The sequence below is a fragment of the Aulonocara stuartgranti genome (genome assembly GCF_965226115.1).
Source record: "Aulonocara stuartgranti genome assembly, chromosome: 18".
NCBI lineage: Eukaryota > Metazoa > Chordata > Actinopteri > Cichliformes > Cichlidae > Aulonocara > Aulonocara stuartgranti.
Window position 1 is genome coordinate 32,846,199 of NC_138954.1, and position 27,022 is coordinate 32,873,220.

The window sequence follows — 27,022 nt, forward strand, 5'->3', positions numbered from 1 at the left end:
AACAGCTTTATTTGAAAAGAAATGATAATTGTGTTTTTAACCCTTGTGTGATCCAGATGCATGCACCCACACTGAGACTGTGCTGCTTTTCACATCGGGACTTTGGAGAAACTTGCCATTTGCCATGCTCTGGTGCCTCTGTGGGTTATAGCACATGCACTGTCCTTTTAAACCAGCTTGCTACATTTGAAAAATGTTGTGCACTTTCATCTCTTGCCAGCTTTTGAGCAACGACGCACCTTGAAAATATGCTTTAAAAAAAAGATTGCTTGTTAGAGCCATTTATTTTAGGTGGAGCATGGAGCAATGCATTTTAAAGGGACAGTTTTATAGGAGTGTTAATTTGTGTGTCTTTTTTTTCCGTAACTCTTTTTGAATCTAGAGAATTGCAAACACTCAGAAACACACATTTGCATATACATGGTTTATACTGAAAACTAATTTCTTAGTAAATCAAAGACTATACATCTGAGCATGTGCTCCAGGTGCATTTGCTGTGTGAATGTGAACAGTACCTTAATAGCAGAGGTGGCAATCTGGAGGTGGTGCAGTCGCCTCAGGGTGCTCTCTCGATCTGTGAAGTAGGAAGCGGCCAGCTGATGGAGCAGCTCCAAAGACACTACTGAGCTGTTGCTGTTGCCTTCGGACTTCTTATTCAGCTTCTGCTTGTCCAGGAAAATGGTCAGAGACTCTTCTCCTGTGGATCGATGATAATTATTTTACAGAGCACTCTGTGATGAACAGTTTTCATTGAGAAAATCATTTGTTTCTTTCTGAATCCTCTTTAACGTGGATAAAAAGCCAAATGAAGAAGAGCGCGTACGTTATATTTGGAAAAACTGGAGTGACAATCTTTGAGTTTGACATTTCTTTGGAAAGGCCTTCAGGTTTTGTGGTTTGTCTGCTGAGGTGCAGGTACTGTATCATTTGGATTGGCAGCAACAGAACCATTGCCACTAAAATTGGACACAGGCAAGAGAGGAGGTTGTATTCCTTCCCCAGACACCAATCGTTTGAAATTATGAAAGGCGAACGTGGCATTTATCTCGTGCAAGCTAAAACATGTAAGCAATATAAAGCGTGAGCAAGTATTTCTCAGCAATGCCAGCAGCTACTGATGTGGGAAACTTTTTAACAAATCACATGAGGCAGGATTCTCTTACTGTAAATGCACCAAACACCTTTATTTGCCCGTGTAATGTCCAAATAAATTGCAGACAGCTCTTACTGTAATTTCTCTAAAACTTTCAGAGTGATAAGTTCAATTACTGGACACTACAGGGAACACTTTATTCCCAACCTCCCTAAATTGAATCTGAATGGGAGCTTAAGTGTGATCTTTAGCAAAGCCGCCACTCCAAAAGTGTCTTGCTAAGCATAAGATTTGCTTAGAAAAGCCACATTTTCTTGGTCTTCAACAAAACACACCATTATTTATGGATGAGTGCCAAGAGGCTTTAAAGCCATTCAGAGAAACACAGAGAGACTAACTCTGATCTGAAATTCATGGGTGTTCAGTTATTTGGGAAGCGCAGGGTGTTTATATTTACCGCCACCTTTTCATTTGAGTTTCTATTGCAAAGTGCAAGGTCACAACTACAGCCAAAAAGTACTTTTGTTCACAAAGTGTAAGGCAATTCATTTTATTAATGTAAAAGGTACCTTTCTGAGGCTGAGTGGCTTTTTTTTGGGGGGGGGGGGGGGAATGAATCAGTTTTTCACTCTTTCACTTTCACTCAACTGTTTAACAAAATACACTTAGATGTAACCACAGCAGAAGAAAAGAGAACAAAAACCAGATATTTCATGCGTTTTAACTCTGCTACAGTAATCAGTATGCAGAATGGATCTGCCCATTTAGTCGAGGCTGTTAATTACACATAGACACTATCAGTGTGACACTGCATTCACCCCGGCTCCATCTCTGAAACTGCTCCAGTGCATACATTCAGTGATAAGTGGCATTAAAGTTAGGCGTCTGCAGACGTGAATATCAGAGCGGCTGTTAGGAGACTGTTCCTGTGAGAGAACCGGATTTGTCTGCTATGTGAACTGTGTTTGGGTAATTTTGGTATTAAACATTTCAAGCCTGAACCGTGAAATAATTGAAACTGAACCTTCTGACAATTTTTTTCAAAAGTAATTAAATTAATTATTAATTTGCACATTTGAAGTTTTTTGTTTGTTTTTTTCAATTTATTGCTGAAAAATGTATTGTGCAATTTATGTTGGTTTTTCAAATATGATGCACTAGACGTTTTAGACTAATTATATCATCGTAAAATCTCCAATTTCATATATTCATAGCATATTTTATGTGGCTGAATGATCTGAGTAACCTAGGATTGTAAATCCTGACCGGGTCCTTACATATGCCTAGACTCACTATCACTCCTTGCAAATGTACTTGTATATCTGCACTATACTAGTTGATGACTGAGATTAGGTGTTTATCAATATCACTAGGTTGTCATCTTGAACACTACACAGGTCTCACTCTTGTTTTTGTGACCGACCCTCACACGATCGATGCTGCTGCCGATCTGTTTTGTGAGTTACTTCTCTCCTTGGGGATTGAGGCAAAAAAGAAATCCAATGAAGAAACACGGGGGTATGAAACAGGTCATTTTAATCCCTCTTCTGCTCTGCGAGGCTCTAATGTTCATCAGAGGGAACGATGAGTGGAAAATTACCTCTGAGGGAGACAAGCATTGTTGAGTGCTGCAAGTGCAAGATGTAAGCATTGTTGCTATTTCTACTTAAAACGTGAGACTCTTTCTTGGTATAAAAGGACAGCTAGACTCCTGGAGCTACACTAACACAGGCAACATCCTCCGAGACCTAAAACGAACGGTTTCTCTATTTCTGGCGTGTCCCGACACTTCCTAACCCGAGAATAAAGGAGAGTGTGTCACCTGCAGTCCTCCCTTACCTCCCAGGGTGGCAGTAACCAAGAAGTGGGTCCCGTACTTCTTGATGAGGTTTTCATTGATTTGCTGCAGGGTTGGTCGTCGGCCCAGTAACCGCAGGTTGCGTAGGAACTCTGGTGCTAAGGGCAATGGAGATTTGAGGAAATCTCTCTTCTCCGTAGCCAGGCTGTTCACCTTCCAGTGGCTGAACTCCCTGAAATTATAAATACATGAAAAAGTGATTACATGCTCGAGCATTTTAGCATGATGTGGAATTACAGGCAACTGACTAGAATATACTGCTAAATATAATGACAGGAACATTTAAGGTTACAGTCATACATTTCTGAAGTGACTACAGAGAGAGAGTCTACTTATTGCACAATGGTCCCTGGAAAATCATGACTTGCTGTCTTTCATTGTGAGATTGTCTTGACCATTATATGTTAAAAAAAGGTCTCCGCAGGTCACAAAAAAAGAAACGTCTGATCTATTATCTATAATGTGATCCTATTGGCCAACGTCATAAAGATCACAGACAAAGTAACACTTGTTGTGGCGTGTTAACACTGTATGTATAAGAAACAGTCTGGTGTATGAATGTGTGAATGTAGGAATAAAGTAAAGTACTCTGAATGGTCAAAAGTTTAGGAATTTGTTATAGATAATGTGCAAATCTGTGACAAAATAAAGATATATTTATATATGATTAGATTAGATTAGATAGAACTTTATTAATCCCTCGGGTGGGTTCCTCTGGGAAATTCGATTTCCAAAAAAGCACAGCACCGACAGAAGTTACAGAGTTACAGAATATTATATACACACACACACACACACACATATAAATACAGAGACAATATAAATAAAATATACAAAGGGGATAAATAGAATAAATAGGAATAAAAAATAAAAATACAAGTGAATTGCACATTTCAAGTATTGAGTCTATTGCACTGTTGACTATTTACAAAAGTATTGCACAGTGAGGTGAAGAGGCACTACAGCTTAGTTGTTCCCCCCTCCTTTGTCCTCCTGTTTCCCCTCCCTCTCCCCTCCAGAGAGGAGTTAAACAGTTTGATGGCGTGTGGGACAAAGGAGTTTTTAAGTCTGTTAGTTCTTGTCTTTGGGAGAAGCAACCTGTCACTGAACAGACTCTTCTGGTTGTTTATGGCCGTGTGCAGAGGATGCCTGGCATTGTCCATAATGTCCATCAGTTTCTTTAATGTCCTTTTCTCTGCCACTGTCACCAGTGTCCAGCTTCATGCCGACCACAGAGCTAGCCCTCCTGATCAGTTTCTCCAGGCTGGATGAGTCCTTCTTTGCTGTGCTGCTCCCCCAGCACACCACAGCATAGAAAAGTACTCCAGCAACCACCGACTGGTAAAACATCCTCAGGAGCTTCCTGCAGATGTTAAAAGACCTCAGCCTCCTGAGGAAGTACAGTCGGCTTTGGGCTTTTTTATACAGGTGCTCTGTGTTGCATGACCAGTCCAGTTTATTGTCCACCCACAGCCCGAGGTACTTGTACTTGTTGACCACCTCCACCTCCTCCCCCTCTATCTGAACCGGCAGTGGACCTTCTCTGGACCCCCCGAAATCCACAACCAGTTCCTTAGTCTTTGAGGTGTTGAGTTGCAGGTGGTTTGTGTGACTCCATGCGACAAAGTTCCTCACCAGACTTCTGTACTCCTCTTCCTGATCATCCCAGATACACCCCATGATGGCTGTGTCATCTGCAAACTTCTGAATGTGGCATAATTCAGAGTTGTAGCAGAAGTCAGAGGTGTACAGGGTGAAGAGGGGACAGCACAGTTCCCTGTGGTGCTCCTGTGCTGCTGACCACTGTGTCAGACGTGATGTCCTTCAGCCTGACGTACTGTGGTCTGTCGGTGAGGTAGTCGGAGATCCAAGCGACCAGGCAGGGGTCCACCTCCATCCTGTTCAGTTTTTCCTGAAGCATACAGGGCCGGATGGTATTAAAGGCACTGGAAAAGTCAAGAAACAGGATCCTGACCGTGCCTTTTCCTGTCCTGGGCATGTTGTACCTGTGGTCGGAGGAGGTTGAGGAAGAGCCGCTCTAGAGTCTTCATAAGATGTGACGTCAGTGCCACCGGTCGGAAGTCATTCAGCTCATTGGGCCGGTTCTTTTTGGGGATGAGCTACACTGAGAAATATTCAAAAGCCCCAACGTGAGTACAGATGTAGGTGTCATGCAAAAAAGCAAATATTCACGGGATAGTCAGGGTTAAAGTGGGATGGTGGGGAACCGTAAAATCAGCTGCAGTGGGCCGGCGTTTGGAAAAGAATTAAAGCTCAAGATAACTTCTATCGTAAACTCGAGTCATTTTTCTTTGTGTCCAGGCTGGCGTCAGCTCACATGTGCTGCTGTGGCTCTGAGGTTTACAACAAGCTGTAAGCAGATGTTTCACAGCTATCTTAGCAGATTTCTATTCAGTCCCCTGACAGTTCACTTTATACTGTTTTTACACCAGACAATATAGAGTTGGTATAAAGGTTTAATAAGTTTTAGAACCATCAGCTGAAATTCAAATTCATCAGTTGATATGTCATGATCCGGAGTCTGCGACTCCGTGTTTGTTTAGTTTATTAGTATTCTGTGGTTTTGGTTACCTTGGGTGTTTATACTCTTCTGTTTCATGGTTCATGTTCCTATGTTCTGTGTCCCCCAGTCTGTGTTAAGTTGGTGTGTTATGTCATTGCGTGTATGTGTTTCCTGTTTTATTGTGAAGGTCTGCGTCTTATGTGAGTGTTTCAGTTTGTCTCCCTACTCTCGTCACGTGATCACTCCCAGCTGTGTTCCCACCTGTATGTAATCTCCCTGTGTTCTCTGAGTGTATTTAAGTTGTGTCTTCTGTCATAGTAATTGCTGGTTCGTCTGTGTTGTTTCCCCTCGGTCTCCCTGCGTCTTCCCGTATGTATTTCTCAGTCTCCGGTGCCCCCCTCAGTTCAGTCTCCGGTGCCCCCCTCAGTTCAGTCTCCGGTGTCCCCCGTAGCGCAGGCCCCAGTAGCTCCAGTGCCGCCTGTAGCGCAGGCCCCAGTAGCTCCAGTGCCGCCTGTAGCGCAGGCCCCAGTAGCTCCAGTGCCGCCTGTAGCGCAGGCCCCAGTAGCTCCAGTGCCGCCTGTAGCGCAGGCCCCAGTAGCTCCAGTATTACCAGTTTCACTCATTCACTCCATGCAGGGAGAAAGTCTAATTTCAACTCAAGGTGCTTTTCATAGTTTAACCGCCATTGGCACAGTTTGCCGCTCCGGGGCTTCCCCAGAGGCTAGGTCTCAGTCCCCAGCTAATTCTGGACCCCTGAAGTTTAAGCAGCCACCTGAGAACTGCACCATGTCAGCGTTGCCTGGGCAGAGCCAGTGCTCAGTGCATTGCCAGTCGCCTTTGTGTCAGCTAGTGGCCTCCATGACTGCTGGCTTAGTGATGACTTCTGCTGGAGGGTCCGTAGGACCGCTCCGGTCTTCATCTCTAGTCTCCGCTGGAGGGTCCGAGGGACCGCTCCGGCCTTCGTCTCTAGTCTCCGCTGGAGGGTCCGAGGGACCGCTCCGGCCTTCGTCTCCTGCCTCCGCTGGAGGGTCCGAGGGGCCCGTTCAGCCTCCTGCCTCCGCTGGAGGGTCCGAGGGGCCCGTTCAGCCCCCTGCCTCCGCTGGAGGGCCCGAGGAGCCCGTTCAGCCCCCTGCCTCCGCTGGAGGGCCCGAGGAGCCCGTCCAGCCTCATGCCTCGTCCGCTGGAGGGCCCGAGGAGCCCGTCCAGCAGCCTTCCTCGTCGGCTGGAGGGTCCGAGTGGCCCGTTCAGCCACCTGCTGCAGCGTCATCATCATCCTCACCGGCTGCAACATCATCATCATCCTCGCCTGCTGCAGCATCATCATCATCATCAGCCTCGTCTGGTCCAGCCTCAGAGCCTTCAGCCTCGTCTGGTCCAGCCTCAGAGCCTTCGTCCTCATCTGGTCCGGCTTCATCCGAGCCTTCGTCCTCGTCTGGTCCGGCTTCATCCGAGCCTTCGTCCTCGTCTGGTCCGGCTTCATCCGAGTCTTCGTCCTCGCCTGGTCCGGCCCCGGCCTGTGCTTCGCCTGGTCCGGATCGCTATCGCCTGAGTCGCCGCCGTTGCCTTCCGCGCGGTCGGCCCCCTGAACTGCTCCGTCGTCTCCCTTGTCGCCGTCGTTGCCTTCCGCACGGCCGGCCCCCGGACCCTCTTCGCCTGAGTGGCCGCCGTTGCCTTCCGCACGGCCGGCCCCCGGACCGCCATCGCCTGAGTGGCCGCCGTTGCCTTCCGCACGGCCGGCCCCCCGAACTGTGTCCACGTCGCCGCCGTTGCCGTCCGCACGGTCGGCCCCCTGAACTGTTTGGACTCCTGTGCTGTCGGCCCCCTGGCCGGCCCCCTGAACTGTTTTGGACTCCTGTGCTGTCGGCCCCCTGAACTTTTCTGTTTTGGACTCCGTTTTTCTTGGGCTGTGGTGTGTTTCGTTTCATTGGTTTTCTTGGGTTGGGTCTCGTGTTTTGTTTTTCTTTTTGTCTTTTGGCCTTTGGCCCTGTGTTCTCTGAGTGTATTTAAGTTGTGTCTTCTGTCATAGTAATTGCTGGTTCGTCTGTGTTGTTTCCCCTCGGTCTCCCTGCGTCTTCCCGTATGTATTTCTCCGGACCTCCCTGCATCCTCGTTTCTGGTTTGTCTTATTAGTTTACCCAGTTTAGGTTTCCAGTTTCATGTTTTGTCGCCACTGTTGTTTGTACTTACCCACCTCTGTGAATAAACACTCACCTGCACCAGAGCTGCCGCCTTTTGGTCCCTTTCTACAATTCCACACGGCTTGCCCCGGCAATCCGTGACATGATATAACTTAAATGACCATGAGCACCACAGCCACCGTTGGCCAGTCCAACACAGTGCTTTACTGTAAATTCACAACAGTGTGGTGAGCTGCTTATCCTGCACTAAATAAAAAGCACTGGTGATGGAGGATATAGGAGTGTCTTTTACGTGTTCTTGTTCCCTCCATTTAAATCCAAATCTGGTTGATTTTTTAAGATTTACAGTGATGTAAAATAAAGCCGGGGTGTCAAATGTGTTTGGCTTAAAGAAACAAGCCTGTTTTGAAAATGTAAGGAATAGAAGGTTTGGGACTGTAAAGAAAGTCCGTGTTTTCCACCAAATACAATCTAGTGACTCATTAAATGCAACATGGATGTCAGGAGACGCTATCAGTATTCTCAGTTGCGGTCGTGTTTGTTCACATTTAATTCAGTGAAATCTGAAAGATGAATGTGGTAATTATTAAATGGTGCTAGAACTTTACATTTGGGACATGTCCTTAATTAAGCAAATTAGGTTGGACCACGCTGGGCTTTCTGTAACCAGCAACACTATTTTCAGATTGCTGTTGAATATCACTGATAAATTCAAGAGACATCACCCTTCTGTATTCAGTCAGTGTCAAATGCCTCATAAGAGCCTCAGACCTTTTGATCTCTTATTGTTATGACTTTAAAATGATGGCAGAAAAAACACTAACATGTAATGTCTGTGAAGGTTCTCAGTCATCCAGGTCATCGTAGTCAAAGGAGCTTGCAAAGAAAAGCGTCTGGACTTCTTTAAGTTGCTTGAAGACGTTCCAAGCTTCTCGGATGAGAGGTGAAACGTCTTCAAGCAACTTAAAGAAGTCCAGACTAACATGTAATCTGCATGGTTTACATATATTGGTGTATTAAACCCATTATAAGTATATTAAGTGCATAAACAACTATGAATAAACCTTTCAGTTACTTTAACGTGGCAGCTTATTGTTTTGATTTCATGGTCTCTAACTGTACAGATTTGATTCAGTCTGGCAGCTGTTATGATAAGCATAACATTTGCCTGGGAGCTGGTGCAGAGAAAATAGTTTCTGGACTCACACTTGGTGGGTGGTGTTAAGGTTCAAAATATTGGGGATGGAGACAAGAGAAAAACCACAATAACAACACTGGTCCGGTCGGGTTGAGTCAAACGATGATTTAATGATCACACACGTGGGAGATGGACACTGATGCAGACAGCCTCAAAATCTCAAAATGGTGGAGCATTGCTTAAACTTTTATAGCCTCTGGTGCCTCCACCTTATCATACAAAGCCTAAACATTCACATGCTTTCTCTCACACAGCGCCTAAGCTACGACCTTGGCTCCCTGTTTATCTGCTCCTGCTGAAATGGGGCAGAAAACTCCAGCACACTCTGTTCTCTTCTACTCAGACAAATTAGATTTCTTATAACTCAGCAGTATAATGCATCATAAAACAATATCATTCATTCACAACAAGTCAGCAGTTTAATGTAATGCAAATCAGTTTAACTAATGCAATAGTTATCAGCTTCTTCTAATTCAGGAGAATAATGCAAACTAAAACTACATAATAATTCACAATCTTTAATTAGGGGTATAACATGGCATAAAATAATATTATAATCTAACAATGGCTAGAAACACCTGTCAATATTAAAGTTAAGAATATGAATATATAACATTTCTGCTTGTTGACTGTGCAGCCTTGCATGAAGAAATTGTCAGTGTTGTGATTAGAGCCTGGTATGACATGCCCAAGTGCCCAGCTGTCTTCGTTTCAATCAAACAAATAAATAAAGTTAAGCTTAAATGAACGTTAACCACTATTGGGAGTTTATTTTTTCCAAAACTCATGCAGCAATAGCTCTTTCATCACATCCTGTTGAGAACTTGAAACCTTGCATCATGTCTAAAGTACAGTAATCCCAATCATGGCCTAAAATGACATGAAAAGTTGGCAGTGCATATACTTGATTTGAAAGAACTTTCTCCCTATAAACAAATCCAGGATGTCACATATAAGTTTGCAGCCTTAGCAAAGTTTAAATAACTAAACCTCTGGTGAATCCAGTTCTTTAGCTGTCCAGACAAATACCAGTGGCAGTGACAATGACCTTAAAAGTGGTCAGAGAGAGGGATGAGTCTGGAAAAGCATTTTAAGTGACTGATGGTCATTTCATCACTTTACTACTTCAACAGTGGAACCCTGAGGTATGTGAGGAAGATTATGCAAATCTCAGAAGAAAAGTTCAGATCCACCTCATCTGCATAAATTTGCTGGCAAAACAAGGGAAGTTGAATCGTAGCACATTATGCACCAAACAAAATGCCAGCAGTGATACACCGCTTTCCCATGAGTGCACTCTTTCTCTCTTGCACATCCTCACAGTGGAGCATTCACAGAGGGAGACACATATGCAATATCATTGCCTCACTTGCACTAGCTGCTCTCACATTGCATTTTTATGGTCAAAAGTTTACTATTACCAACACAAAATTGTAATTATGCTGTTGACAGCGTTGTGACTAAACTACAATACGCTACTTCCTGTAATAATACAAAGTAAATATGCATAGGTCATTCAGATAGTACTACAGTAAAGACAGCAATGCACTGTAATTAGTTTTTAGTTCCTGCATTGCATATTAGTCTTCAAAGGAGAGCTGGGATTTGTAGCCATTTAGCACATGGCATGACAAAGCCTTCCTCAGAAGGAATGGCCTCAGGAGCGTACGGTCAAACTAGTGCTTCATTAGGAGGTTCATTCTCACATAATGCACCAATTAATGTCTGTAGTCTGGCCACAGTCACAGCACAATTTGTTCACGCTATCATTAACTCACAATGTTCTCCCATGAAAGGAGGGCAACTCAGGGAAAGCAAGTTGGAAGGTTTAATGCTGCAAAAAAAAGTGTTATAAAAAAGATCAAGAAGCGCAAGATAAAGCTTTGTTTTCTCACTCTTGTGTGTTTTCTTCTCTGCACTCTTTAACTTAAGGATTCAAATTATACAATAAAAAAACGCTCAGATTCATTAAATTAGGGCTGGGTATCGTCACTGATCTCTAGAATCGATTCAATTCCGATTCACAAGGTCCCGAATCGATTCGATCCACGATTTCATTCGATTCGATTTGATTCGAATCGGGGAAATTTTGACTCAGTCAGAAATATTATAATTCTGATCACGCATCAGTACATTTCCATATTTTTTGTCTATAAAAAGACAGCTGACACTTGTGAGACTTTATCCAAGGTGTGAGCATCACAGCAGATGCCTTTGTGTCAAAGTAACTGAGGATAAAACACAGAAAAACATGAAGGAGATTTTCCTGGCCTGGGATTTTATAGCAGCTGATCTTAAGAATATTCTGCAGTAGATCAAAAACGAAAGAAAACCATTAATCAACATATGAACATTACCTGATGCTGCTGACGTGAAGCAGAGCAAAGTTACAGAGGTTTTAGAGACACAGCTGAGCGTTTTGCAATTTTGCATAATTTTAAAAAGTAATTTTAAAATTTGTTCAGAAGCCTATTGAGCGGCAGAAATGAGACTTTCTTTTTGGAAGTAAGTAAAAGGAAAACACAGCGGCCCACAGCGCTGTAAACAACGGTAGACTTGTGCGTAACAAGCAAGCGAATAATGCAGAAAACAGATTTTTAGACGGGAAACTGTTCTTGAAGTACAGAGAGAGAGAGAGCTGTGCATGAAGTGTGATTTTATCCTGGTGGAAGCAAAACAGGAAAAGTCAGAGGGAATTCATGATGATGTTTACGTGAAGCAAAATGTGAAGCATAGTTTGGATCTTCTTTTGCTGCTGGTTTAGTCAACATTGTTTGGAGAGAGATTAAACCTGCAGCTTTTGAATCAGTGCAAAAAGGACGTAAACACAAAGCGCGGACCCGCCGACGGATCAGAATCGGTGAGCTGTCCGCGCCGTCGGGTGAGAAAGGCGACGTCTCACTGATTCTGATGCGTCAGCGGGTCCGCGCTTTGTGTTTACGTCTTTGTGCAGAATCCGTGTTCCTGCTCTCCTTTTAGCTGTTTGGTGGTCGTTGAAATTTTGTGAGGTTTCAACCTGAGGGCAAAATAAATTATATTTAAAAATCGATTCAGGATTTTAATGAATCGATATCACGTTATCCAAGCTAGAATCATCAAACCCCAGCCCTACATTAAATTAGGGTTCTTCAAACTTAAGGTTTAAAATCATCTTTTTGCATACTGTACCTAACAGGGCTTTGCTAAGCATTTAAACTGACTTTTGTTCTAGTTAGTTTTTCTTATACTGCAAGTTGTGTCTGCATTAACTGATATCCTGTAATCTGCATAAGCAACACTGATTAGCATGTGATGTTCTCAGACGTTCTGGGGATTTTTAAACATTTAAAAACACAAGTTGTCATGTATTGTAACAACATTCTAGTAAATAAACATGTCACCAAAACATTCACCAACTGAAAATAGTGCATTCAGCCAAAAATGTTATCAGAGTGAAGTCGTGTCTTGGGATTAAGCAAGCACTTTGGATCAGTTGGGTTCAACTGATCCAAAGTGGACACACCATCAAAATGTTGTTAAATGAGTGGAAAAGCACAAATATAAGATTTGCTAATTAAAAGGGGGAAGGGAAGCTATGCAGGGGTCTCAGAGGAAGAGCAGCCTCTCTAAACCATTCTTCTGGAGAAGAGAAACAGTGCTTGGGACAAAGATGCACCAGCTGTTCACAGGAAATGATCAGACAAAAAAAATCTACGGTAGTTGGTGATGAAATAACAGTAGGATTTATGTAACAAGGCAACAGGGCAGATGATAAGCCCAACTGTCCTACTTGTGTCAGTCTACTCAATTAGTTATCTATCAGGAGCTGACTAAATGCCATTATTGATACTGATCCTATCGAGCAGACAAGAATTTTTTCTTCTTTTTGTTAAATTTCCTTATTATTAGATGTGTCTTGCATTAGTATCCCTGATGCAAACTTACTTGAGTTTGACTGTGTATACTTTATAGGTGAGCGAGTTAAACTGAGGCAAATTTATCCTACTGGCGATGGTCATGGACAAAAAAGGGGAGTCTCCTGACACTAAATGGGGCAATGTCACTCTAAAAGGCTTTTAGAAAACTGGATAAATTAAAATCCAAGTAAACAAACATCCTGTCCAAAGGAGGCTGCGCAGCAGAGATCTTCGTCCAAAGGTGGGCAAAGACATGCCAGCACTTTGCAGTGGAATTCAAAGAGTAACAGTGTTGTGAGAAGGCTTTGATTCCTCTCATGGTCTATGATCCAACCTCCAGCAGAAAAAACGAAACAAAGAAAAACAAACCCTAAAACATCTCAAAGCTTTAAAAACTATTTGAGAATCAATGAAGACCGTGCATGCTGCCAATCACAGATTTTCCTCCACGACTGCCTGACCTCAACCGCCCTGAGCTTTTATTAGAAAACCTGAGGACAGAAGGAAGCCAAACATTTCTGACATCACAAGAAGCTCAAAGGAACATTGTCAGATGATGATACAATTAAAATGTACAAAAAACAAACAACAAGAAGAGCCATGTCCCTGGTTAACAGCTTTATTCTGCTGTAACTCTGGCAATCTGTGTGACAGACAATAAAATGAGTGATTTTGATAACTCTCCCGTGTGTAAAGCTGTGTAGTACAGGATTATAAACCCCGTGTCATATTTAAAGGGTCTGATAAGATGAAATCCTTGGAGGATATATCATATTCTTACTGATACCTGAAAGAATACAATAAATCTTATTTTCTCCTGCTCATTTCCAGCAGCAAGCCTTTCTGCACAACGATCAACTTAAAACAGAAAATGCAGGGACACTAAGTGAAGAGGAAAGTCCAGCTTTCAGTAGAAAGACTATCATTCTGTCTTTTGACAATCAAGTTATAGTTGATGTGCGCGCACTGCACATCACAACATACAAAATTGCTGCATATTTCAGATACACCTGGTAAATCCATCCAGTGCCTCTTATTATGTTTATCGAATGTAATGTAGAAAAGCAGCGAGTCTAAAAGTAAATTAACTGAACTGCTCTTAAATCAAATGAATAAATGACACTGAAATGAAGAAACATTTGCATATCGAAGAACTGATGCTATTTTATATGCAATTTATCAGACAAGCGCTCTCTTCTTTCATCTTGTGGTGTTTTAATGACTCACTCCTGTCAGACACTGACATTACTCTCCTCTGAAAACCTTCTTCCCACTCCTGCCATATGACTAAATACTGGGATGGATTTCAGAGCTCCAACACTTTTCAGTCCTTGGTAAGCAGTGCTTTTTGTAGCATACCTGCCTCTTATGTGCTCACACGAGTATGAAAAACATACAATGCATGGAGCCCGCAATACTGCACTGAACAACAAAGCAAATTAGCAGGACAACTGAAGTGTATTGAGGGGCAAAACAAATTGCCTTTTTGTCACCTTTAGTCATTTACTGCAAATGGACTGGTTCTTATATATCACTTTTCAACTGTGCCTGAGCATTGTACAACACGCCTCACTCAACAATTCACAACAACACATTCTCTATCCTTAAGTGCTTTCTATTTAACATTCAAAGACACTCCTGTGGATGCAACTTGGAGTAAGTATCTTGTCTAAATATGCAGACTGGAACAGCCAGGGATCAAACCACCAACCTTCCAATTAGTAGATGACCTGCTCCACTTCCTGAGCTGCCACCACCCCAGTATAGTTTTAAAGTTCAACAAAGCAAAAGAAGAATTCTGATTTGGATTTCTGTTCCATAAAGCTCGAAAAAAACAGCAAAATCACCCCATTGTAGTTATAGGACCATCTGAATACTACATTGAATTTAATGGGGGGAAAAGCCAAAACATTAAGAACACAAAGTTTTTTTTGTTTGGTTTTTGTTTTCTGTCCCATTAAATTCAGTGTAGTGTTCAGGCAGTCCTATAGAACTACAATAGAGTGATTTTGCTACAGGCTCCAAGATGTGCTCTATGAATTCTCTATGGCTCGTGTTCATGTGTTTGTTTTATCTGCTTATTTATACTACTTATTTAATCATCTATATAAATATTATGTCAGTTATGACATTATTTAATATGGTACAGTATAGTATGACAATGTCTAAGATTACAGGCAGGAGGAAAAAATAAAAATATATAATAAAAGTATAGAACATGTAGAAATGCACTCTGTGTTGTAGATTGCTGCACCTGTAAGAAAAAAAAAAATCATCACCTGGAGCACAAAAATACAAAAAAATGGAGAAAAAATTGAATTTGCATTTTTAAGGTGTACAATATGAAGTAAAAAAAAAAAAAAAGGGGGGGGGGGTCAAAGTTATTTCAGCAGCACTTCAAACAAATATAGCCATTCAAATTCCTCCAGCAGTCACATGACAAATATCCCAAACCAGAGGCCAGTCTCAGTTGAATAAGGCAAAGTATGACAATTAGTCTGCGGCCATCACATGCATCAGCAAGCATTAGTTTTAGCTTACTATTTAGTCCAGCGAGGAACAAGACGGCAGCCATCCTGATTAACTGAGGCTGATGTAGACTGATGTGTTTTTAGAGATGCTCAACAGTGACTGAGCACAACGAAGGAGAGCTGATGGCGACGGGGCCGAAACGCAAAGAAGCGCAGTGCATCATTTACTTTTCTCCTCGCTTCACTCTCTAAGAGTTAACGGCAAGACTGCTGGCTGACCATTCAGCTAATGATGATAGATGGTGTTAATTAAAAGGTTTTAGCACAGCGCTGATTGCACCTGCAGCTCCAGCACTCAGTTCCACTGAAGCACAGGGAATTGTGTTGTTTTTACTCTACAAAAAAAGGAGGAAACATCTCAGCCTATGCAGAAAATTCTTCTGGATGATCCTCCTGGCAGAATATCAGAAAGCCACACCAAAATGCTATTTGCTCTTTGATATTTTACAGAGCGAGTGAAGGACACCTTTCAGGGTATCTTGGTGAACCATTAATATAGTTACCAAACGCTTTTCAGCGGTGCGGCGCCGAGGGCTCAGAATATATGTTGTTTATCATGTTGTTTACATTTAAAATGAGATCACGCTTTGTTTGTATAACGTTTAACAGCTTAGATATGATTTATGTAGAACAGCCATCAGATTCCTCAGCATTTGCATTTCCAAAACACACAGAAGTAAACACAAGCAGGTCACCACGCTGGTTTACAGTACAGGTATATGAACACATTCTTATTCGCTTCAGAAACCACAGTAACACTGGCTGTTGATTAATGTGCAGCACTAGTGTGCCACCCCCTTCCAATTACCCAGAGAAGACAGGCTACTTAAACACGTTACACATAAATTATTTGTGTTGTGCAAAATAATTATAAAATAAAAAGTGTTTTATGTACCCAATGGGCATGTCAGCATTTATTTTAAGTAGCGTCCAATTTGTTTTTGTGTTAGATCTTTGTGAATGCATTTTTCCTGTGTCAAGGGCACCAGCCAAACGAGCGCGCTTGTAGGTCAGCTCAGCTAAAAACATCTGTCGGCTGATGTTGGCTCACGGCTTTCTCGGTTGCTTTGGCTCAATTCTCGAATGACACTTGAAGTTTTCAAAACAATACGTGAAATCCTTAAAGGCACTTTGTGACTCGGGCGTATTTGAGCTGGCCCTTCTCATTTCCCAAAAACATTCGCAACAAACAAATGCAAATGACTCAGTGCAGTATCACAGTATCTAGTGCAAACTAGATAGTATTTCCATCTTTCCATAATATGTCAGCATTGTGACCGTGTAAGCCATAGCATGCAGAGCAGTCAGATTTTCAAATCTGCCAAACTGAAAGGTGAAAATCTCTCAAATGAGGATTATAAAACACAGTTTTATAAGAGCTTGAACAAAAGGGAGTTACTGTGATTTGTTATCATGGAGGAGACTGCCCGGATAAATATATTACCGAGGAAACAGCCTGCCCATGGATGAGCACTAAGGATCTGCAGCACTGCAGGGAAGATAACGGAATAAAAAAAGATGCAGAAGAATGAAAAGCATAGATGTGGCACACGTGCTAGTTATCCCGTCATCACATTCTGTTGGTCAGCATCATGATGTCCAGCACACAGTATGGGCTTTGGTACTGGACTATAGAACTGTGCATAAGCAGGTTCAAGTTTAGGCCCACCTCCCACTCCACTCCTCTCCCACCTTGGACTCTGTGTACTTTTTCTGTTTTTGTATTTTGGTCACTATACCTTTAGTTTACTGCATTTTGGGAACATTGGAGGAAAACATTTTTTTTTTCCATTGAGCACATGCAAATGAACAAGCTTTTTCTTTACGAGGGAGGATGTAAAACCATGTGCTCCTGAAATCAGCATCTGAAAAGTATTCACTTTGATACACAGTATCAGTCCCCCATCCTCAGAAAAATAACAGGAAGGCCATTGAAAAAACATGCAGGGTGAGACAGCTATGGAAATTAGAAGGTGAGAAACATGTACTCTCGTGTCTATAAACACTTTGAGCACTTCCGTTTACAAAGTGTCAAAGAAAGGTTTTGTTTTGAAATGTGAATTAAAGGTTTTGGAGCTGAGAACGGCAAAAATGTTAAATGAAAAATGCAAAACAAAGCAATCAAGAAGAACTGTAGACGACGATACTGCCAAACACAGACTGCTCTTTCTGTCCTATTTGGCAGCTTCAGTTTTGCTCTTAATTTATGTTTTCTTTTCACTCGTGGTTAAATATATTTTTGCTCAGTTAGGATTAGGTGGTAAATCGAGTAAGTCAGGTCTAGGAAGTGATCGTTGGATTAATAAGCAGTTTTAGGACCTTGTATGTTGCCCAGGCTCAACTGTATTATTTCATGTAATATATATGTCAAATGAGCTGCAGTACAGTGGAGACTTGGCCATAGTATAACTGCCTGTCGCCCTTTGACAGCTGGGAAATGTCAGAGGAGACACATGATATATGGAGTTATCTATAAAGGGATGTTTGACAATCACTGCTCCACTACATCATATTGTGCTCACTAATCCACATCCAATTTTGGGCAATCCCATCCAGCTATACACCTCCCACATACTCCCATTCCACCAGAGACGTGACATTACAACAGAGAGAGATTCTCCAGCAGCTGTTGAAGAGTCCTTAGTACTGAGCTTAACAGATGGCAGATGTGTTGTTTAGTTAATTTTAAATCACAATGCTTCTATTTTTGCTCCTGCATATTAAATACAGGTGTACATTCAGAAGTACAAACATTTTTGGAGCACCAACAGGCATTTCATAGGTCCCTCTGCTTCATTAGTCATCTACACAACTTTAGAATTTAGTAAAAGAAAAAAAGAAAATGATTTTTATTTGAAATTTGAGAGGTAAAGATGGGAGAAAAAGAAGAGAGAAACCATAAAAGGAGAAAATTGCAAGTTCACTTCACTGTATGCACTTTTGCACTCTACCCCAGCGTTCACCACAAGCCTATTTGTTCCGAGCTTTGACTCATGATGAGAGGTTTGTGGTGTTGCAAGGGAACAGAGCTGAAACTTTATAATGAACAGTTTCACCTGAATCAGGTGCAGTCTCACCTATTAATAAGAAGTGACCCACATATGATTTCTGGCTATTTCTGGAGTGGGTGGTTGGCGGAGTGCACAATCTTCAAGTTCCTCCGTGAAAATTGTGCCTCACTGCTCACAACCAATGTTCAATGGAAATGAGCCCTGATCCATAAGAAGTGGGGTGATATTTTCCAGACATCGCATTGAAAGTGTTTTTATCATGCTCAACTTTGGAACTGCAGTAGAAGAGAAGATTTTTTTTTAAATTCATGAAGCAGGAAATGACAAGGACACTTTGGAAGTAATTACAACAGCCTAAAATACTTAAAGATTGATTGGTAACTAATTAATAAAACTGTACTGACTGATTCCTTAAAGACATATGACAAAGTATCGTGAAACCCAAATTCCCGCATGTTTCAGAAATCTAAATGTCACTTTTGCCGTCTGTAAGCACCGAGGTGAAGCAGCACAAACGTCTGCCACAAACTGTGATGCAAAAAAATATATATATGCATGTCCTTTTAGCCATCTAGAAATACCATTGGTATTGACAGAGGACATAGTAAACTCTTAACAAAACTTATCAGCTGGTCATCGTGGAGGCACCTGATGAGACACTCGTGTCTTAGCTGTTCTCTTTTATTTGGACATCCGTTCTGCATCTTCAGAATAATATAAACAGTATGTAACGTGTACAGTTTACAAGTGTACAGTGTGTAGGTAATAATATGACCCTGGGTGTCTTTCAATAGAACAACGTTGGTAGGGAGACACACTTTATTACATCAGATTAAAGCCATATTTTAAAATTACATTGTTCTGCCTGTTCATTACATTTTCAAAAACATTTAATATATACAAACATTTGTTTATTTCTCATTTGAACTGATAAATACATCTGGATGTAGATGAAATTGGGTCTTTGGGGATTTGATTTAGATGTGTTTTAGCTGTCACACTACTTGCATGTGCTGTTTGAGAAAGGTTTACCTCAGTAAGTGTGCCCAGTGTCAGCTCTGTTTCACTCTCAAAGATCTTGAAACTTCTGGTTCTCACAAATGTAGCACTGCAGTCTGAGCTAAATTCAAAGATCTTGGATTGCTTTAAAAAGAAATTGTTTGGTATTCTAAAATGATGACTGACATCCCCATTACTTTCTTATATATCAATCAGTTAAGAGTTAGCCTGTTCATATGGCCTGTGAACCTTTAAGTTGCCACATAACATTTGTCAAACTGTCTTGTCAAACACTTGACCAAAGGTTATTACTCCCAAATGGTATAATAAATGAAGCTCTACTGCTCTGGACTGAGGGCTGTGTTACCTTCCAAGTCTGGGAGCTGAATCACAAAGTCTCTTTTCTTGTCCTCGGATGGGAGTTCATTAAAACTCCCTCCTGCCTTTTGGGAACCCACTAGGAAATAGACCCTCCACCCAGCCTGGAGGGTCTTTGCCAGGGCATGATTTTTTAATGATGTCTGAGTTGTTCCCACCAGAGTCATTATACATGTCCTGAAAGGAATTAAGCTGGAAGTCGACTGCAAGGGAACCCAAACTGCAGTTACATTATGGCAGCTTATAGCAGCTTTGACACAAAGGAACCAATAAAGATTATTTGTGGGCAAAAACTGATTTCACTGCAAAATAATTATGACAGATTTGCACTATCATAAGGTGAGCACATGTTGTATGCATTTTTTGGGGGGCGGGGGGGAGTTGGGTTGTTTGCTTCAGTAATTTTCAAGTATGTATCAATCCAGATTTAGAGTTTATGGTATAGAGGGGAAGTCAAACCAATTTAATGTGTGGTAATGTTAAATTTGCACACTGTGTCCTAAATCTGTACTACGCATCACCTGCCTACTTATGAGGTTGGCATATCTAGGTTGAGTATCACTGTCAGCTATTTTTAAAATTTGTCACGCTTCAGCTGAATCTTCTCGGCTTAGGACACAGGGATATATAGGATATATGTCAATGACACTGCTGAAATTTGGCAGTCGAAATTAGAGGAGCCAGTTTTACCTTTAAGGACAGAGCCCAGTTTATATTACTGTAACCTCAATTGTAAGAACTCTAAGAATGAGATATGGTCCTCTTGTGAAAAGTAAATATAATTTAATCTATAACATAGTGCATCACAAAGAAATTAAAAAAAGCTAGCAATAGCTCCATGTTGACCAGCTACCAATACCGTGATGCTCTTAATGGTCTTGCTATAACATGAATGCTATAAATTGACCATATGCCTACATTTAAAATCCTTTTACCTTTCATACTTGACTATAAATTCCCCACACACGTTCTAAATAAATAAATGCCAATAATGTGATAGCAATAAATAAATTTCACTTAATGTCAAAACTTACACATCCTAGACTTTTAGACAATAAAACAATGGAGCAATGGATTTTACAGTCAGGCAATTCAACTCATCATCTTAACCAATACCTGGTGGTGTTCAGGAAAACATGTGGCACTTAACAACTATGTATTAGTATTTAATGATTCTTCAGATAATTTGAACTGCCAGCATCCACCAACCAAAAGCTTTTGTTGGCAAATAACAAACCTAATGTCCAGCTCTTGCTATGCAAAAACAACATGTGTTATTATGTTCACCACAGCGGCTGGTGAACAAAATATAACAATTCAGCAGCTACAGACAGATTCTCTAACAATAAACACACAGCTGAAATAGAATACACAGCACCCCGGTACTGTTGTGCTAAAATTCCTTATTACGTTTATCAATGAATATTGCTTAGATTTCATCAATACCAATGCCATTCTCAGTTCTTTATCAATTTCTTTACTTATGCTTGATCATCCTTTGTGTGTGTGGGGAAAAAAGAATCAGTGCAAGACCTTTATTCTCTCTGAATCTGACCATCTGAGTTTCCATGTTGTCTAAAAGCTGTTGTGTCAATTTGATATCACTGTTTTGCAAAACATAGCTATCATAGAAATATGCCTACAATGATAGAATTGTTATGCTTGTACTGTTTTTCCGTTTTCATTGTAAGTCTGTTCACTACTTTGCTTCATGTGAAGGTTCAAATGTAATCCAAATTAGTAAATTAAAATAACCACTTTGGGCCTCGTACATCTTTATTTAGCGCCAAAGACTTGCAATTGTAATGTAATTTCATTTCATTTAATAATAAATATATGAAATCATTTTTAATCAATCAATCAAACAAAAATCACCATCTTGGACAGTTTAGTAACTTTACACTAGATTTATGTTGGTCAATGACACTTTTATTACCTCTGTAGCTATTAGTCCTGTTTTACAATGTCTTTCAAAGTAAGTTTAGTTACTCCTAATATGATGCATTCTGAATGTAATGGTTGCGATACAAAATACTCAAATGAAATGGGAACTCAAGTTACTATAAAAACCGTCTTAATGCATTAATAATGTAAATAAAATAATGAATAATTTGCACATATTTAAAGCTAAAGAACTGGAAAACATATGAATTTGTCTTTGAGGAGATGTTTATCAGGATGCATGGATGTTATCTTACAAAAGTGTATAACATGCACGTTCATGTAACGAGTGCTGTGTACTAAAATATGAAGCACGGGTACAGAACTAGGATCTCTTTTACGTGTATGTGAATAAAGATTTCACCCAGTAGCTGAATGCACAAGTATTGTACACTGAAAGAAAATGTTTTTTCTTTATTTGTTTGCTTGCTTTTTTTTTCTCCAGGATTGTAAAGAAAGAGTACAAAAGCATGACAATCTGCCAACATTTAGGTCGCCTAACCCTGCTTCAATCAGCCTGAAACGATACAGGCATGACATGGTGATTCAGTGGCATCGAACATATTTCAGTGTTACTTTAAGAGGTCTTTCTGAACACATTTTGCAGGGGAGGACTTTAAAAAAAACAAGTTAACCCCGAGGAGTCGTGATGTGTGCTGAATCTGCTTGCCAACTTCCCTGCCTTTCTATATTAATATCATCCTGGAGAAATCAAGGAGCTGAGCGCCTCACTTTCCATGTTAAATTTCTCTCAGCTATTTTGAGAGTCTGTAGCTAGTCTGTGTGTGTGTGTGTGTGAGAGAGAGAGAGAGAGAGAGAGAGAGCAAAACAGAAGCCTGATGTGTCCTATTTCTCTTCAAAACTAAAAAAAAAAAAAAAGTTTGGGGTTTATTAACATTTGTATCGCACCGAACGAGGAAACAGGTCTATCCCTTCAGCATGAGATTACTCTTTCTGCATTAACATGAATTCATTTCCAATGAGAAGACTTCAATATGAATGTTTCTCAGGCTGAATAATTCCTCTGAATGACACTGAGATTAAATATCTTGGGTGTCTTTGACATTAAAAAGTGGCCTGCCAGTGTTAATTTGAGGAGATATGCTCTGCCCGTCTCTGTGTGGTATTCCAGACACTTTCCAGTAATACATTTTTGAAAAGGCGCAGCTATATGGGCGCTTGAATTATTCATAAGTCCTACTGCATGAGGGAAATTTCTTATCGATGTAGATAGGTATCCTTGGATCACATGGTAAGAAAGTTGTTTTTTTTAAGGTTTTCGGTATGGTGATAGAATTAATGTGCGCTCACCGATTGCAGTCACAGGGTAATTAGTGTCAGTTCCCTTTCCCAGCTGTGTTTTATGTCCAAATATAGTATTGACAATAAAATGGTTAAATACTCAGGAAAACATCCCATTCCAATACATCCCTTTCACACCTTAAAGTATGTGAAACAAGCGATCTGATAAACAACCGTGTTTATCACCACTGAAGCTAACTTGATATCCGTTGTTATCACACATATGATGACTGAACTGAATGTACTGTATATTACATGGTGTATATTTTGCAGGATGTGAAATTTAGTAGCCTGGTAAATATGCAAATAACATCAAAGTTCATAATAAGAGTTTACAGTGTCTTTACAGAGGAATCAGAGTATTCATTGTTTTACACCATTTGCTGTGTTGCAGATATAAATCATCCAATTTACTAACACAAAGTGAAAATGTGTTTTCTTGTTTATTTGTTTTTAAGAAAACTCAGGACCAACAATAGACTGGCAGCCTGTCCAGAGTGTACCTACGATTCTTACAAACGTCTTTGGTCAGAGCAAAGGACACAAACTAATTGCTTTTCTTTAGATCTGTGCAGTTTTAATCCTTGCAGATGTAACCTCTGGAAGAAATACCTTCAAGTTTCTGTTGCATCTTTTTGATTTGTTTCTTTCAATCAACTCATCTTTCATCGTAACCTTTTCAGCTGCTCTGCCTTGAGTCTTTTGGGAAGCTCAGACATACCTGAAAACATCTAATTCAAAATCCTTGTGACATTTGCAAGAATGCTAAACCACCGGGGAAAAGAGTTTTTGGGGGGTTTTTTTACAGTATGACATGTGGCTCAAAGATGACGTTAGTAAATGAAACATTGTCTAATATTGCTGCTTGTGTAACATTACTCTCTTTTAATTAACCCAGGATTTTCTTTTATTGAAATGAAACCCATTTCCCATTAGCCCCTGACCTTCATAACATAATTTAGATGGTTGTTTTATTCAAATTGGTATACTTTGTGCTTTTATTAGAGGGGGGAATAGAACCTAAATGCAACATAGCTTCATCTAGTTATCAGAATATACCACCATTCTTTTCTTTCTTTCTTTGTATGGATGCTTTCCTGTCTCCATTTGTCAGATGCTGACTGTGATGAGTTAGTGAACCAGCTGAAAGGTCCTCAAACAGGATGCAACTTAATGACTTCAACCATCTATGATAAATGTAAAGATAATTCTAACCATCTCTAAACTAACAATTCAAATAAAATATAATTTACAGGTTAATAATACAGCACAAAAAGCTTTATTTCGTATACAATGAATTCTCTAATTTAAAAGCATTTCAGGACATTTAAGAGGTCTCTGAGGTGCTGCTTCCAGCAAAGAGGACAGCACCTCACTTGTCACTCAGTATGCATGTTGAGTATAATTCCACAGAAAATAATCTACTGTCCCTTAATAGATCGACATTACGGGAGCAATGCTGCCTTTTCTGTTTTCTTTTAATTGTGGAGAAAAGGATCAGTTTGATACTGAAGAACTCGTAAGAAGACACTGGCAGCCACGCTGTGACCAGACCACAGAAAGTCAGTGAGACTTAGTGACTTTAAATGAACGATTGGTCATGTGAAGTAAGCAGCTCCCGTGTCAAACAGTTCTCAATTGAAGTGACCACCAGTCAGAGTGACTAATTGATATATGATGGTCACCAAGACAATGTGTGACAAACAAATCACTTCCAATATAAATGCAATTAATCTGTAACTTTTAAAACCGGAACTGTATACCCACCCACACACTGGCACTTTTAGGTATACTGTATATAATATGTTGGAGCTATGTTTTGAGAGAAAAATAATTTAATGCCACTTGACTAGATATGAGCAGTCATCCCTGTCATTATGTCTATATTTGTCATCCTAATGTGTCATGTTTTCTTTGCTTCACCCTCAGCACAGGCTTTATGTATCCCTACTTCTTTTTCTGTTTTGTGACACTGTGGCTCTTAACATACCCTGTCAGAAGACCCAAGTTTGCCTTATCACAAAATGAAATAATTCAGCCAGCAGACAAAAGCAAAACAGAGAGATGCCATTTTTTTTCTTATTTTGTAATAGGGACAATTTCACCTAAATTAGATCAAGTATTGTTAGAGACAGCAGTGAAGCTTTCTGCCCCCCTTGCCAACCTCCACCAGCACCAACTCCCACCCTGTACTTAGTGAATAGAGGCCGCACCTTTGAATTATAATTCAAATTGACTCTTGTTAAATTGAAAGGGAGAGCGCATAAGTAGCGAGCATACAAATGCAGGTTATTCATTTTTCTTACAAAATTTTCTTGCCCAGGAGGCATTCCCAACAGAAAATTGGCAGAATGTAGAGAAATGAGTATGTTTGTGGCTTTTCCTGTCTAGCTGGGCTGAAATAATTGAATCGGTACGTGCTTATATTCAAATATTGGCGGTGCTCGTTATCGTTCGCATACTGCACATAGACATGTGCACACATGTGGACAGAAGGACCAATTACTGTTCAGTTCTGGTGCATTGGTGAGGGCTGCTGCTTCCTGCAGCCACCAAACAATACCAAAACAATATAATACACAGAAAACACTGACAAAAACAATGGCCATCTAATAGGAAACCCTTAGGTTACTCCCAGCTGGACACGGTTCTTTCCACAATAGACTGTTTAAAGCAAACAAACAGGTTTCGAGTGAACTTAGCAGACCGTTTGCTTTTTAGAGTGAAGGCAAAACAACATTTGATAAAAATGCAGTACATATATAAACTAAATACATTATCACCCAATCCAGGACCTATACAGTTTTTTATCCACTCATGCACAATGCCAAACAGAAAAAGTACATAGAGTCCAAAACAAAGCTTAAAAGAGAATAGATAATGTGCTTGCATTAAACTGTGTGGAGAAGAAAATTACCTTTTGTCAGTTAACATTTCAGTTAACACTTTCCTAATTACTTTTTGGTCTCAACTGCAATTGGATTAACCAATAATCTCATAGCCATAGTTTCCTAAACGACCTTTTTTTCTGAGGAAAATGTCAAGATAACTAAATAAAAACGGACAAATGTTTGGAAGTGAGCCAATCAGAACTAATCTCCTTGTGCAGTACGGTTAGATGCAAACATTTGATCTACCCTGGGAAATCAAACAACCAGCAACCATGCTCCACGTTTCTCATGAAAACACAACAAAATGTCAGCACTTGGGAGGAAGAGAAGACTAGATATATGGGCACATATTGCATTTGATGTCAAGGAAAATGAATAAAGTGTGTGGAGCAACTGTCACTGCTAAAAACATAACAAACCTTTACACTCTATATTTTTGTCAACTTCAGATTTATTCGTCTATAATCATATGATATGTAGACTAAAGTAATTTAGATGCATAAATTATGACTTAAACTAAATGACATTTTAGTCTAAAATGTGACTAGGAACACATAGTTCATAGTCACATTGACTAAAACCATCAAAATTTGCTGCCAAAATTCATTGATAATTAATAATTGATAAATTGATGTCATTCTAAATACAGTTTTATTTTCATTTTGTAAATTCTAGTCATTATTAACACAAATGACAAAGTAAGTCGCTACCCTGTGAGCAAACAGTCAGCAAAAGTTTCCCAGTCAGTCCCTGGTCACATCTGGTTTGAAAACGCCATGATGGTGATGACAAGAACACCCTCAGCTCAAAGCTTCACAATGGGATCTTACTAACCAACATCCTGTTAACAGGACACCACAGTACATACATCTTGTATAGACGGTATTTGAAAATTACATTCATCAGGTGACCTAAAAGACATCTGCCATCTTGTTAAAGAAGTAGTCTATGCATTGCTAGCAGACAAAGTGGGTAAGATATGCTAACATGACATTTTCTCTCACAGCCTAATGCCTGTGTGTAAGATCCACTCTTATTTAAGTTCTGTTTTAGTCTCCACCAACTACGACAGAGACACAACTTTTTCACTGGAATCCATTTTTCTCACGACTGATGAAAACAAAGTTGATGAGACTGGATCGACTGATTAAGTCATGGATCACAAAAACAGAGTAAATCTCAGAGGAACTCGAGTTACATGAACTCTCTGTAGGTCGTAAGCTAAAATGCAATTGGTGTACTTTATATGGTATAATTTTATT

The 27,022-nt window shown here is 40.4% G+C and overlaps 1 protein-coding gene across 4 annotated transcripts in view; it reads right to left on the bottom strand.

Annotated features, from left to right (window-relative positions):
- The window catches only part of brinp2 (bone morphogenetic protein/retinoic acid inducible neural-specific 2), a 292,899-nt gene that overhangs the window by 144,437 nt on the left and 121,440 nt on the right, over nt 1-27,022 (bottom strand). For all 4 annotated transcript variants that reach the window (XM_082514232.1, XM_082514233.1, XM_082514234.1 and 1 more), the window contains 2 exons: nt 2,933-3,123; nt 516-697 (listed from right to left, as the gene is read on the bottom strand). In XM_082514232.1, coding sequence (XP_082370358.1) covers nt 516-697; nt 2,933-3,123 — 373 coding nt within the window. The remainder of the gene's footprint in view (nt 1-515; nt 698-2,932; nt 3,124-27,022) is intronic.